The sequence below is a fragment of the Gracilinanus agilis genome, chromosome 2 (assembly GCF_016433145.1).
Source record: "Gracilinanus agilis isolate LMUSP501 chromosome 2, AgileGrace, whole genome shotgun sequence".
Lineage (NCBI taxonomy): Eukaryota > Metazoa > Chordata > Mammalia > Didelphimorphia > Didelphidae > Gracilinanus > Gracilinanus agilis.
This window is the reverse complement of record NC_058131.1, coordinates 261150818-261165381: the sequence shown is the minus strand read 5'-3', so window position 1 is coordinate 261165381 and position 14564 is coordinate 261150818. Positions and strand designations below refer to the sequence as shown.

At 37.6% G+C, this 14564-nt stretch overlaps 1 protein-coding gene across 1 annotated transcript in view; it reads right to left on the bottom strand.

Moving 5' to 3' along the window:
• The window catches only part of CDH4 (cadherin 4), a 464726-nt gene that overhangs the window by 54724 nt on the left and 395438 nt on the right, over positions 1 to 14564 (bottom strand). Inside the window, exon 10 of the mRNA XM_044659642.1 lies at positions 6462 to 6647. Coding sequence (XP_044515577.1) covers positions 6462 to 6647 — 186 coding nt within the window. The remainder of the gene's footprint in view (positions 1 to 6461; positions 6648 to 14564) is intronic.

Sequence of the window (14564 nt, the reverse complement as noted above, 5' to 3'; positions counted from 1 at the left end):
AATTGCCACCATCTTATTTTCACTTGGCTTTTAATTTGAATTATTTCTCCCTGAATAAGCCAGAATGAATAGATCTAGTCATGAAGGGAAAATAATAAACATGACTGATCCTATTTGGGATATAGAACTCTAAGGGTTCTATAATGCCTGAGATTTGGGAGGTTGGGGCGGAGGGGTACAGCTACCTGAAAGACCCAAAGCTTTTAGAATGAGGAAATCTGGAGCTTTATTTCTAGGACAATTGACTCTTATTTGACCCTAACCATATCTCACTCCTATACTCCTAATCTCTCTCCTCACCTTATCAGTACTTTCAAGGTTAACCTCATCTTCATGGTTAACTCTTTCCTCAAACCCAAATGAGAAGAAGAGTCTGAAAACCTTTTTGTAATGGAAATGCCTTCCTGTTTATTCTCCAATGGTCAGTATTATTTCAGGTCATTTTGCTATGGAAAAAAACCTTATACTGGAGGGGCAGCTGGGTAGCTCAGTGGATTGAGAGCCAGGCCTAGAGACAGGAGCTTCTGCGTTCAAATCTGGCCTCCAACACTTCCTAGCTGTGTGACCCTGGGCAAGTCACTTAAACCCCATTGCCTACCCTTACCTCTCTTCTGCCTTGGAACCAGTACACAGTATTGGTTCCAAGGCAGAAGGTAAGGGTTAAAAAACAAACAAATCTTATACTAATTAATTTTTACATTACAAATACATATAAATTAGCACTACTCCATGAGATGGCTCTTCTAATAAAGTAAAAAAAAAAATAAAAACAATACAATGCTCTCATCTGAAAGTATATGCAACACTTATCTCTAGCACTCTAATCTTTCTATTAAACTTTTTAAATAACAAAAAAAATTTCTCTCCTCCTCATTCCTACCTCAATGAAAAAAGAAAAATAAGCTCATTATATCAATATGCATGGTCAAACAAAAATTTCCTCATTGACAGTATATCTACATACATACATGTATATGTATGTTTGTGTGAGTGTGTATATATATGTACACACACATATATATCTATATTCCATTCTGCACCCTAAATCTTTTCCTCTGTCAGAAAGTGGATAGTGTGTTTCATTACTGATACTTTGGATTCACAGATGGCCATTGTATCAGAATTCTCATAGCATACAAAGTTGTAATCCTTTTTTTTTTTTTAAACCCTTATCTTCCATCTTGAAGTCAATACTGAGTATTGGCTCCAAGGCAGAAGAAGTGGTAAGGGTAGGCAATGGGGGTCAAGTGACTTGCCCAGGGTCATACAGCTGGGAAGTGTCTGAGGCCAGATTTGAACCTAGGACCTCCCGTCTCTAGGCCTGACTCTCAATCCACTGAGCTACCCAGCTGCCCCCAAAGTTGTAATTCTTAAATAAATTGTTCCCCTGGTTTTGCTCTTTCATTCTTCATCAGTTCACAAAAGCCTTCAAAATTATTCATTTTTATAATATTGATCTCATGGCATAACTTGTTTAAGTTCAAAATCGTATCTTTTCTCTCTTCTCACAGCAAAATAGTGCTCCCTCATGCTCATTATGCCATTAGTTATTCGGTCCTTCCTGATAGGCATCCCTTTAACTTCTAGAGAAATTCCATTAAAAATTGCTAAAGAAAGTATAAAATACTTAAGACGTCTACCTACCATGATATACATGAGAACTTCATAAATACAACTTACAAATCACTATTTATAGAAATAAAGATAGACCTGAAAATTGGAAATATATTAATTGCTCATAGGTAGGATGAATCGATATAATAAAAATGACAATCCTAACTAAATTACTATACTTATTCAATACCATACCAATCAAACTGTCAAAAGATTACTTTATATAGAACTACAAAATACTTGAAATTATTTTATATAGTTTCAAATTCAAGTGGGGACAAAAAAGATCAAGAATTTCTAGGGAAATACCGAAAACAAGTAATAATAAAAGGGATCTAGCAGGGCCAAATCTCAGACTATCCTGCAAAGTAGTAATTCTTAAAACAATTTGTCATTGGTTAAATATTAGAGAGATAGCTCACTGGAATGTTTATTACATAGCATGCAGAAGCAAATGTATCTAGTACCCTAGTATTCAATAAATACAAAGATTTCAACTACTGACTTGGATCCATTTATTTAAAAGCAGACCCTTTGAGAGTATAAAAAAAAAATCATTTCTCCAGACTGATTTTGCTATATATGAAGAGAAATGAGGAAAGACACCTTTACTGTTTTAAATAGATATGCAAGGTCAAATTCTATATATATTCCACCAAGAGATAAAAATTTATTCTTAAACATTTATTAAACACCTACTATTTTGCAGGGCATTCAGTGAAATTTAACAAGCATTGATTAAGTATCCACTATGTGCAAAGTAGTGTGCTAGGTAGTGGAGATACAAGATATAAAAAAAGATCCTTGCCCTCAAAAAGTATTTATTCTACTCCATTTAAATATCTACCCATTGAAATCTCACCCATCTTTAAAAACCGTCACTTGCCTAGAGAGAGAGGAGGTCCTCGGCTCAAATCCGACCTCATATACTTCATAACTATATGATCCTGGGCAAGTCACTTAACCCCCATTGCCAAGCCCTTACTGTTCTTTTGCTTGGAATCAAATTCCAAAAACAGAAGGTAAGGGTTTAAAAAAAATCCCATCACTTGATCTTATCTTTTCTGAAAGCTATCATCCTATATCTCTTCTCCTTTTCTTGACTTAGCTCCTTGAGAAAGTCATTTACACTAAGGTCTTCCATTTTCTCTGTTCTCCTTCTCTTCTGTCCTTTGCAATCTGGCTTCCAACTTCATCATTTAATTGAAACTGCTCTCTCCAAAATTACCAGTGTTCTCTCAGGGATTTTTTCTTAGTTTTGATTCTTTTTGACTTTTCTTCAACCCTTTATGGTATTGATCATCCTCTCCTGCATACTCTCTTTTCTCTTAAGTTTTCCTGATACTGTTCTCCCTTGGTTCTCCTCTGACTTTTCTGACCACTGTCCCTCTCCTTTCCTGGATTTTCATCCAAGTCATACCTATTAACCACAGGTAGACACAAAACTCTATCCTCAGTTCTCTTCTCATTTCCATTTATGCTATCTCATCAGTTCCATAGGTTCATGGATTATCCCTAGATTTAGATATAGTCCTAGTTTCTCTCTTGAACTAAAAAAACATCTTACGTCATCTTACATCACCTACTGCTTTTGCACATTTAAAAATGGATGCCCATAGGCAGATCAAAAACAAAGGAATGTATGTATAATGGTAGGATTTCAGGTACTAGAAAAAACAAATGAAGAATATATTTTAGGTTAGGGAGTTTTGAGAAACCCCTCAAACTGTACCATATGGAAAGTTTTGTACTCTACTAAGGATAATGACCAATTCCAGATTTAGAAGAACAAACAACTGTCAGTCTTCCGTGATACATCTCTCTGAAGGTAAGAGTCTCTCCTGCTGCCATTCCCCACCTTCAATATCTCTTTTGAAAAGAGCTTAAAGAGTCATTTAATTCCTTTTGATCACTTTGCTTTATGTCCAAGAGATTTTCAACAAACACCTGGTGTTGATGATTATATAAATAGTCATAGAGCCCAGTGCTTCATCCGCCAAGTCACCTAGTTGCCTAGGGAATCATGGGATAGAATCTTAGAATAGAGTCCTAAAGATGAAAGGATTCAAGAAATGGCTGCCAAATAATTCCACCAATCATTTCCTTCCTCCCCCTCCAATATTATACACACACATAAATAAACATATATGTACATATTTGCATATAAATGTACACATATATACATAAACACATATTAGAAGGTGCTAAAGAAAAATATTACTAGCAGAATTTTTTGGCAAGCATTTAAAAAAATTCTTTTTCTTCTTTAGGATTCTAAGATACTATCCCATGATTCCTAGGAAACTAGGTGGCATAGTGGATAGGCCTGGAATTAGGGAGAACTGAAGTCAGATCCAGCTTAGAAACTTACTATGTGACCTTAATCAAGTCACTTAACTTCTGGATACCTCAGTTTCCTCAGCTGTAAAATGGAAGTAATAATAGCACCTGCCTCCCAGAGTTGTTGTGAAGATCAAATGAGATATTTTTTGTAAAGCACTTAGCACAGTGCCTGGTGCTATCAATGATGAATATGTTGATTCTAGGACTCTGAATCTACTGTGTCATTTTATTCTAAGATTTTACTCTAAGATTCTATCCCTGGGTAGTCCAGCTCAATATCTCTGTTAGTGTCAGCCTCTTATCACACTGAGTTCACATACTGTGCCCTGCTGGTTCTTCACTTTAAGAAAGCAGTTGTTTCCCTAAAGTCTTTCTGGAATTCCCCCCCTTCCCCTTCCCATTTAAAAAGCCAGACTCATTTTATTGGCTTCTCTCTCCTTTTCACTTCCACTTTTGGTATGTGAAGGTCACTCTTTTCAAACAGGAGTGGCTTTGTTCACAGAGGCATAAATAATTCTTTTCAGTTGCACTGCACAGTACACGGAGGGCACACACCCTTGGATCACAGCCTTCTATTCAAACTTTCCCTGTGCTCTTGATAGTCCCTGGAAACATCTGTAGGACTCTTATCTGGGAAATGATTCACAGAGTGTCCAACCAATGTAGCTAAGCCCTGACTGTGCAGAATAATAACTACAGAGGCAGATGGCTAGGTTGGCCCCACTTATCTGCCTGTATGGTGAAGGCCAGAGTAGCAATGGAGAAGGCTTGGATTTTTTTTTTTAAGGATATAATGGAGAGTATACAGGTAGTGACAGAGTATGCCCTTTCCTAATACCATGCAATGCACTGAATTTGGGAAAGGATGGAGTGAATAAACTGTTTAGGCTGACAGATAATTTAGATGGAGGCTATTTCCCAGGTGACCTCAACCGTTTTCCTAAGAGAAAGTTCTACCCAAATAGTGGCAATGAGAGGCATGCTGGAGTTGTATTGGTTCATCAGAGCTGTTTGTTAAATTTTCAGCATGAACATTTATATCTTGGAAACCAGCAAATGCTACAAAACAGAGCTTGATTTATTTTTTGTTGATTGTCTAAACTTGAGAAAGCGAAGGATAAAATAATAATACAGATTAAACTTAAAAGTTTATTGTGTGGAGAAAGCTAGGTGGCTCAGTGGATGGCAAGCCAAGACTGGAAATGGGAGGTCCTGGGTACAAATCTTGTCCCACATACTTCCTAGCTGTGTGAGGTTTGGCGACACACTTAACCTCAATTGCTTAACCGTTACACTACTCTTCTGCCTTGGAGCCAATACTTAGTGAGAATTCCAAGATATAAGCTAAGGGTTAAAAAAATTATTTTGTGTATTTTTTACCTCTTGAGAATTAATTAAACATTTACCAGGATACCTCTGGTGGTGAGCCTGTTAGATTTGGAGTCAGGATTCCTGTAAATCATAGTTTCTGCTGCTTACAACCTTTATGGTCTTAGATAGTCACTTCCCTTTCTTCAATTTCCTCATCTGTAAGAAGTAAGAGAGGTGGGGGCAGCTAGATTGCTCAGTGGATTTAGAGCCAGGTCTCAAGATAGGAGGTCCTGGTTTCAAATCTGGTCTTAAAATATTTCCTATCTGTGAGACCCTGGGCAAGTCACTAAACTCCTATTGCCTAGCCCTTACCACTCTTCTGCCTTGGAACCAATGCACAGTACTGAGTCCAAGATAGAAGGTGAAAAAAAAAGTAAGAGAGGTGACTTTTGTGGTTAGGGTGTCTTCCTCATGGTCTATATAAACCTGATATACTTTGCTCTTAAGGCTGACATATATCATATTATTGAACACCAGGAACCTTAAAAAGTACAAGAATAGTTTCATGGAGACTTTTCACTTATTCCATCTGGTAGCTGATTTCAGACTATCAGGGCTGAGGGAACTATTGAAATCATCTATTCCAACTTTCAGTTTATGGGTGAGCAATCTGAGACCCAGAAGGGAAAAGTATACAGTGTAAATGGAACTCCATTTCCTGCTTCCAAGTTTTTGTACAAGTCGTGTTCCATTCCTATGATGTCTTCTCTCTTCTCCTCCATCACACAGAATTCCTAGATTTCTTCAAAGCACAACTCAAGGGCCATCTTCTACATGAGGTCTTTTTGATACCCCATTTGTTAGTGTTCTGTCCCTCTTGAAATAACTATAAATGCTTTGTCTTAGTTGTTGTATACATATTATTGTTCTCTCCTCTCCTCAAGTAGAATGTAAGCTCCTTCAGGATATGCTAGTTCATTTTTTTTGTCTTTGCATCTCTAGTTTTTGAACAGAGTAGGTGCTCGAGAAATGTTTATTGATTTACATCGTATTACCCAAAGTCATGGAGAGTCAGAGCCAGAGTCTCTCAATTCCTAGTCCAGTTCTACAACATTATGCGGAACTGAATAGCAGGACTAGAGTTTGGGGACATATGAAAGAATGGTTAGGAAAAATGGGGAGGAGAGACTGACCTTTACAACAGTGACCATTCCTTCATTGGTAACAGGATCTGTTCTGATGCTAAAATGTCCAGATGGGTCTCCACTGATGATACGGTAGACAGCATTCCAGTTGGGAGAATGAGGTTGGTCTCGGTCCATTACAGTGAGGTTGGCTACCACGACTTCTATTCTGTTTTCTGGGACTTCACCAGCATACTGCAAGACAGGCAAAGGGACAATTATTTGTCAGGGTCCAAAGTTTGGAGAGTCCAACTTATCAGATGTTGGGGGTAACACTGTCAAAAAAAAGTACAACACTGTCTGCATAAAACCATGCAGCTTGCAAAGTTTGTCTTCTCTCTCATAACTTAGAGCTCTGTCAACAGTATACATCCATGTTGGTGAACCTCTGGCACACATGCCAGGTGGGGGGCCACTCATAGACCTCTCTGTGGGCATGCATTGCCATTGCCTCAGCACAGAGTTCACCAGAGTTCATTACTAGAAAGCCAGAGGGACATGGAGCTTGGATGCTCCTCTCCCCTTCTCCATGTACCTGAAGACATTTCTCATATCACTTGCCTCTAAAAGTTCACCTCTAAAAGGTTTGCCATCACTGCTATAGAGACTGATTCAAAGTATAATGTTAATGGTTGGTTAGTGACTCAGGTAAAGCAGCTGGATCTGAGATTCATATATATATATAATTAGTCCATAGCTTTCTACCACCTCCACCACCAACTTTCCCTCTCTTTAAGTCTATTTTTGAGGTTGACTATCACTAGATTTATCCAGAGGAGACCTTAGAGATAAGCTAGTCCAATCCTCTCATTTTATTTGTACTTTTAAAAATGCCTTTTATCTCATCTTGGCATCATAATCAATCCTCATATTCTTTACATATGACAAAAAAAAATTCCTGAACCCAATGACAACTAAGCAAAATACCTGAAATAGTCTGTGTCTAACAATGTATATAATATTCCTACCCTGGTAGCCTTCTACCTTTTGGCTATGAGAGATAAGGCATGATTATTTGTTCTTTTGGACCTTCATTGTGTACTTAGAAAGTGAAAAGACCTGTCTTTTACCATACAGGTAGTAAGCAACAGAGGCAAGGTTTGAAACCAGGCCCCCTAATTCCTAGGTTAGCATGATTGCCACTATGCCAGTTGACCCCTTTGTTTTTTCCCTTCTCTTTTATTTATTTATTTGTTTGTTTGGTTTAAATAAAAAAATTATTATCATGTAAAATGACACACTTTCATATTGGTCATTATAAGAGCACACTCAGATATATTCAAAACCCCAAACTAAAACCATAAATATACTAATTTGAAAGATAGTATGTTTTGATCTGCATCCATCTAACTCTAGCAGTTCTTTTTCTGGAGGTGGATAGCATTTCCCATCATTAGTCTTTCAGGATAGTCCCAGATCATTGCTTTTTCTGAGAGTAGTCAAGTTTTCACAGATAATCGTTATCCAATATTGTTGTTACTGTGTACAATGTTCTCCAAGTTTTGCTTAACTCTGCATCAGTTCCTACAGACCTTTCTAGTTTTTTTCTGAAAGCATTTTGTTTATCATTTCTTATAGCAAAATAGTATTGTATCAACAACATGTACCACAATTTGTTCTGCTATTCTCCAAATGATGGACATTCTCTCAATTTCCAATTCTCTACCACTACAAAGAGAACTGCTCTAATGTTTTTGTTCAAGTAGGTCCTTTCCTCTTCTTAAAATTATATCTTTGGGATAAAGACCAGTAGTGGTATTATAGGATCAAAGGGTATACACAGTTTCATAGCCCTTTGGGCATAGCTCCAAATTGCCCCCCAGAATGGTTGGATCAGTTCACAACTCCACGACCAATGGATTATTGTCAGTGGATTCCTTTCCTAGGGAACTTGTTGAGATATCCTGGGAAAGAGCCTCTATCTAAGCCATTTATTAGTTTAATCATTTATCCACTCCTCTCTTTTTCTAAAGTTAATATATTCCATGAATTCATTTTCCTTTTTTCCATCTCAGTTCTCACTACTTTCTAATCTTTGTCTGTCTGGGTGAAAACTGATAAAGTAGAGTAAGAAAACTACCATATCTCAGGACAACAAGGATGTTCCAACATGGTGATCAAGTCATGAAAACATGAAAGTTTGTACTAAACATATTCTTGTAGAGGTGGAGGTGGAGCAGAGAGCAAGAGTAAGTGAGATAGAGAATGAGTGAGAAAAAAGAAAAGAATAAAGAAAAGAAAATAGGAGAGGAGGAGTATCTAATCTATTCCAGGATATAGGAAGTATGCCACTTAAATTATGCCCAACAGAATTTGAGTGAGAAGAGGAATGGAGACTGTGAGTTTAGGGACTGGGAAAAGAGCTATATTATTTTAATTTTTAGCTATTTACTTATTCTCAGTTTTAGTTATGTTTTCTCTTTCTATACTGCAGTCATTTCCAGATATAACTTCTCCTGAACCTCTAGACCCCAGTGAGCATTCTCTTATAACAAAGAATAACCAACAAAAAACAACCATGTCTGACAGTGTATGGGGGATTCCATACATAAAATCCTCTACCTTTCCAATAAAAGTAGTTTATAGCATTTTCTTGGGCCAAAACTGACATAATAATTATATATTATTTATCTTCATTTTATTTTTACTTTCATTTATATTACTTGAGCATTACATATAATGTATTATTTTTCCAGTTCTGCTTTCTTCATGGCATTAGTTCATATGAGTTCACCTGTGCTACTTCAAATTCTCCATATCCTCATGGCACAGTAATATTCCATTATATTCATTTATTAAGATTTGCTCAGGCATGTCTCAACTGATGGACATAGTTATATTATTTTTAGACTCCCAGGGTGTGAAATTTCAGTGTCCCAAGTTGGGGTTTTTCTTTGTTTATTCAGACTTATTATGGTCATAGGTTCTTCATCATTTTCCTTACTAGCTCAGTGGATCCCAGAACCAATGGGGTTTCTTGGGATCAGAAGGACAGGACTGCAGTCATTGGGCAGAGGAAGAGAGTCAAGTCTCCAACCCCCTTACCAAGGGCAAGATCTGTATAAGTCACCTTTGGTGAACAATATGGAGAAGTAGCAGAAAAGACAAATGGACCTAAGAATAAGTACGTCTGAAAAATTGAAAAGTAGAGGTGGAGTCTGGACTCTTAGAGTTCCAAGACAACATAATAAAAAAAAGTTAAGACTGAGAAAAATCTGGCAAAATAGGTCAGGTTCTAGCACAATCAGTGTGCATTTATCAGAACTGTTGCATTTATCTACTCTATAGGTAATTCTAGGCACTTGGGTTAAAAAGATGAAGAATTAAAATAATATTTGCACTCACGGAGCTTATTATAAGAAGATAACATGTGAATATATAAGCATATACAAAATAAAGACTAGGTAATTTAATACAAGGAGGAATTTAAGAAAAAATTCAGTTAGAAGGTAGTGCTTAAGCTGTATCTTGCAGGAAGAGAGGGATATCTCCACTATGTATCTGCTACTCTTCTGAGTTCAACTCCAGGGAACAAGATGCTCTTCCCAGGTTAAGCTCATCCTTTCTACTCTCAGCACCATACTGCTGATACCATGCATACTAACCTAAACTGACATCAATTCTCTCAGCCTCTTTTCCCCTCTGATTAGATAGAGGCTGGAGGGTGGCATACTCAACTCCTCCCAATGCCTTCCTTTATGGTGGGGCAGAAACTAGAATATCAGATTTCTTTACTCTTCATCTGCTGCTCTGTCTGGTTTTAGCTCTACAGAACAAAATGCTCCCATTCTGGATACCTCTGGGTCATTCACACCCCACTTTCTTACCTCATTTTGTACATTATCTCTACTCATTAGATTGTAAATTCCTTGAGCACTGTTCTTTAAAAAATTATTATTTCCCCAGCATTTAGTACAGTGATTGGCATATAGTAGACACTTAATTAATGTTGATTAGATTGGATTCTATGAAGCAGAGGTGAGGTGGTAGTTTATTTTAGGCATGGGAGATGACTAGTTTATAGACATAAAGATGGAAAATAAAGTGCCATATGTGAAGAACAAAGAGAAGGCCAGGTTGATTAGATAGTAGAATCAGGCAAAGGGAACAATGAATAATGAGGTTAGAAGGATATGTTGGGGCTAGACAGTAAAGGTTTAAGAATAATAATAGCCTACATTTGACCCTAGAAGCAATGTGGAGTTATTGGAATTGTTGAAAAGGGGAGTGACATAGTTATAGCTACATTAAACCAAAATTCTTTTAGCAGCTGTGTAGAGGATGGGCTGGAGTGGGGAGATCCTCAAAACAGGGAGCCTAAATGGAAACCATTACAACTATCTAGACCAGTGATGGGCAAACTATGGCCTGTGGGCCAGATGTGGCCCCCTGAAATGTTCTATCCTGCTTCTCAACATTATTCCTAATCGGACAAATACAGGGAGTAGGATATAATACAATGAAACTTCAAAAGCCTTAGAAACAGACTGACAGATGAACATTTCCTTTCCTTTGGCCCCCTCTTTAAAAAGATTGCCCATCACTGATCTAGACATGTGTCTAGATGTGATGAAGTGATGAAGTGATGAAGGCCTGAACCAAGGGTTTAGGTACTAAAATGAAGGTAAATAAGAATTTGATAAGCTAAGATAAGTGCTTCAATGAAAAACCAGAGTCTTGCAAAGAACCTGTGCAAAGCAGTATTTTACCATTAGTAGAAGGTATAGGGGCAGACTTCAAAGGCAATTAGAAATAACAAGTCCCTCCATATTTGGGCTCTTTCAAGTGACCTTTGAGACTCTCATTTCCTTGTGCTCATCCCCCCTTCCCCATCAAATGAAAATCCTGATAGAAATACCTCTTAGTCTGCTTCTGATACTGGACAAATATTATTCATTTCCTGGATACTGATTTAATTTCTGTTTTTTTAAATGTTCACCTAAGGTATAGAAGGAATTAAAGAAGACCTGAGTTGATATTACCTTCCTTTAAAATTCATATATGCAGTTGTGTGTTGATTACAAATGATTATTATATTGCTTTACGTTCTTTCTTATTGTTCTCAAGATTCCCTTTGAAGTGTCTGTCCATCCAACAACAAACTATTTAACTTATTCTATAGAAAACTAGAGCCCTTATGGTTGTTTTCTTTAAGGGCCACTTCCTTCCTTCTCCATAAATATAACTCACTTCAAATCTGTGATTAGCAAAAACCCCATAGTGTTTTCCCTTGTCAATCCAGCCCATTGAGTTGGGGAGAACAGTGGGTTTCCACTTACTTATCCTCTGGACTGGCAGTGGTTTTCCTGGCTCTTTGTTTTCTGCTGCATGGTAAGTTTTTTTATCTATGCCTAGGCCCAACTTGAATTTTTAGCTACAAAAAATTGTCAAAAGATTTTTGAAAAGCTATTAGATTGTGTCATGTGCACAGTTTGATTATTGATCCCTTCTGCAGCCTCCCTGAGAAAAGTCAGAGAGATTAGTTAAACAGGATCTTTTCCTAGTGAGTCTGTGTAGGTTTTCTCCCACTGGATTAGCTGAATGTGATATAGCAGGCAGGCAATGACATGTAGATGGGCACTTGGACCTTCTTAGGTGTCTTGGCTTACCTACTTAGAACTGAGATGTCATATATTTTGGAACTGCAGCCAAAGTAAGAATGTTAAACTCAGGGACATATCACAGATCATTACTATGGCTTTGTATTTCTGCCTTGAGCCCATTAAAATTTTAAACAAAATTATATCTAGTCCTAGAGAATGACAGTCTGGAGTCATTCAAACTTATTTCATATGTCTGTCTCCCTGGTCCTGACATAATTTAGGATTAGGGACAGAGAGCCAATGTTATACACTTCATTGTCCTTCCCCAAACAGCAATTACTGTGGATATATAGCAAAGCAAACCATCTCTTCTTCACTTAGATATTTGATCATAACTACCTATATATGCGGTCAGAGTGCTGGCCATTAGTGATCTTCTGCTGATGGTGGAGCACTGCTTTGCACAGGCTTTTTGCAAGACTCTGGCTTTTCAGTAAAGCATTTATTTTGGCTCATCTAATTTTTATTTACCTTCATTTTTAATAGCAGCATTATGCAGTTTCTCATTTTCTGAGCCTCCTTTCTAATATTGCTCTTCAACCATTTTGCAGAATATTGTTCCGTTTGTATTTGCATTACAAGATAAATAATTGCACTGCCGATTTACCATTAATATGGAAACCTACTCTATTTATCTTAACCAATGTTGTTTCCTTTCCCTGTCCCCCTCCTTCTTTACATCCTGTTCCTCTTTCATTCCTCTAGAGTTGGACTGTCTAAAGTCATAAATTGTTCTTATGATAAGTAATTTGTTTTGATTTCCAGGTTGCATTCAATTTAATTACACTGGAGTTATGTAACCCTAGAGCCCTCCACTAATTTATTATTGTCTTGGTCATCACTTCAGATGAAACATTCAGATGTGCATGGAAGATAGGGAAGGGGAAGCAATGGACAATATTGAATTCCCAGAGAACTAGAGAAGGTGAAAAGATGGTTCCAAATTAGAGTCCATTCCCCCCCCACCCCCCCACATTATTTCATATGGACACATTCCAGACAAATAGACAGTCAGACAGTCTGACCCAGTAAACTAAAAATTCAGCAAAGTGGAGGAAACAAATTGATATTTTGTACCTGCTGTACTTATTTCTTTCTAGTTCCTGTCCTGTATCTCACAGTCTTAGCAGTCTAAAGCATTCAGCACCATGGACAGAATCACCACTGAAGAAGGCTATAGTGAACTGCAGCACCAAGGCCACAGAGAGCAACAAGCTGCTCCAGGCAGACCTGCATAGTGCTGTGAATATGGGCAAGTTCGTAAATAGTACAGGATTTGAAAAGGAGGGAAAGGAGTCTATTATTGGCAATCAATAGATTGGATACTATTGTAGAGCCTTCTGACAGATGATATTGCTTGTAGAGAGTAACTCAAATCCAGATAAGCTACCACTGTTTGGGAAGGTTGTAGCTGCATTGTTTGGTATCCCAGAAAGCATTCCTAGAGGTAGCCATTTCTCTCTATTTCTATCCTGCAATGACCCTTGGAGAGGTGGCAAGGATAGCTACCTGTTGTGTCAAGGTTTCTTCTTCTCCCAGGAGTCTAGTGTATTATGGAAGTCAGGCTGTCAGTTCAGGGAAGCTTGTGAAATCCATTCCCCCCTACCCCCTACCTCTCCAGTATCTAGAATGTACTTCCTCCTCATTGTCCCATCTCTTAGAATCCTTAGCTTTCTTCATTGCTTAGCATAAACACAAAGAGGATTATTCCTGATTCTGACACCTCCTATCCAAGTTATAGGTGCCTCTGAGCCACTCCCCAAATTACCTTGTAATTATTTTGTTTATTTTATTTAAGTCAATCTTTATTTAAGTCAATGAGTCAGTAAAAGTTCATTAAACACTTTTCATGTGCCAAGTATTGTGCTAATTGCTAGAAATGAAACTATAAAAGAGACAGTTTATCTTTAAGGAGTTTACTGACTAAAGGTGGAAGACAACAAAAGAGAGGTGAAAAGGAGAGGTAGGAAGGTACCCTCTGTGAGGGGCCTGGTGAATGTGGCTAGGAAGGAAATGAGGCAATGACTGTACTGGTACTCCTCCTTAAAGGAAGTTTTGGAGCTCATGATTTCACTCTAATTAGAGGGGCAGAGGGCATTGATAAATTTTCAGGTCCAAGGGTGATTCTGTCTTATGAGATGATGAGATTTCCCAATGATGATGTTCCCAGGAAGAATCCTGGAGATGTTCAAAGATGTACAGGTGAGTGCAACTTCTTCCTTATTTTTATTTGCATTGCCTCTTTTCAAACAAATTTAAGCTCTTTGAAGGCAAGGACCATTACATTTTTTTGCCTTTGTATTCTTAGAACTTGGTATGATATCTGGTATATATTAAGCACTAACTGATTTTTTTTATAACTCTTACTTTCTATCTTAGTCATAACTTTAAGAGAGAAGGAAGGGCTAGACAAACAGGATTGATGACTTGCCCAAGGCCACACAGCTAGGAAGTGTCCGAGGCTAGATTTGAACCCAGGTTCTTCTGATTACAAGCTTGGTACTTTATC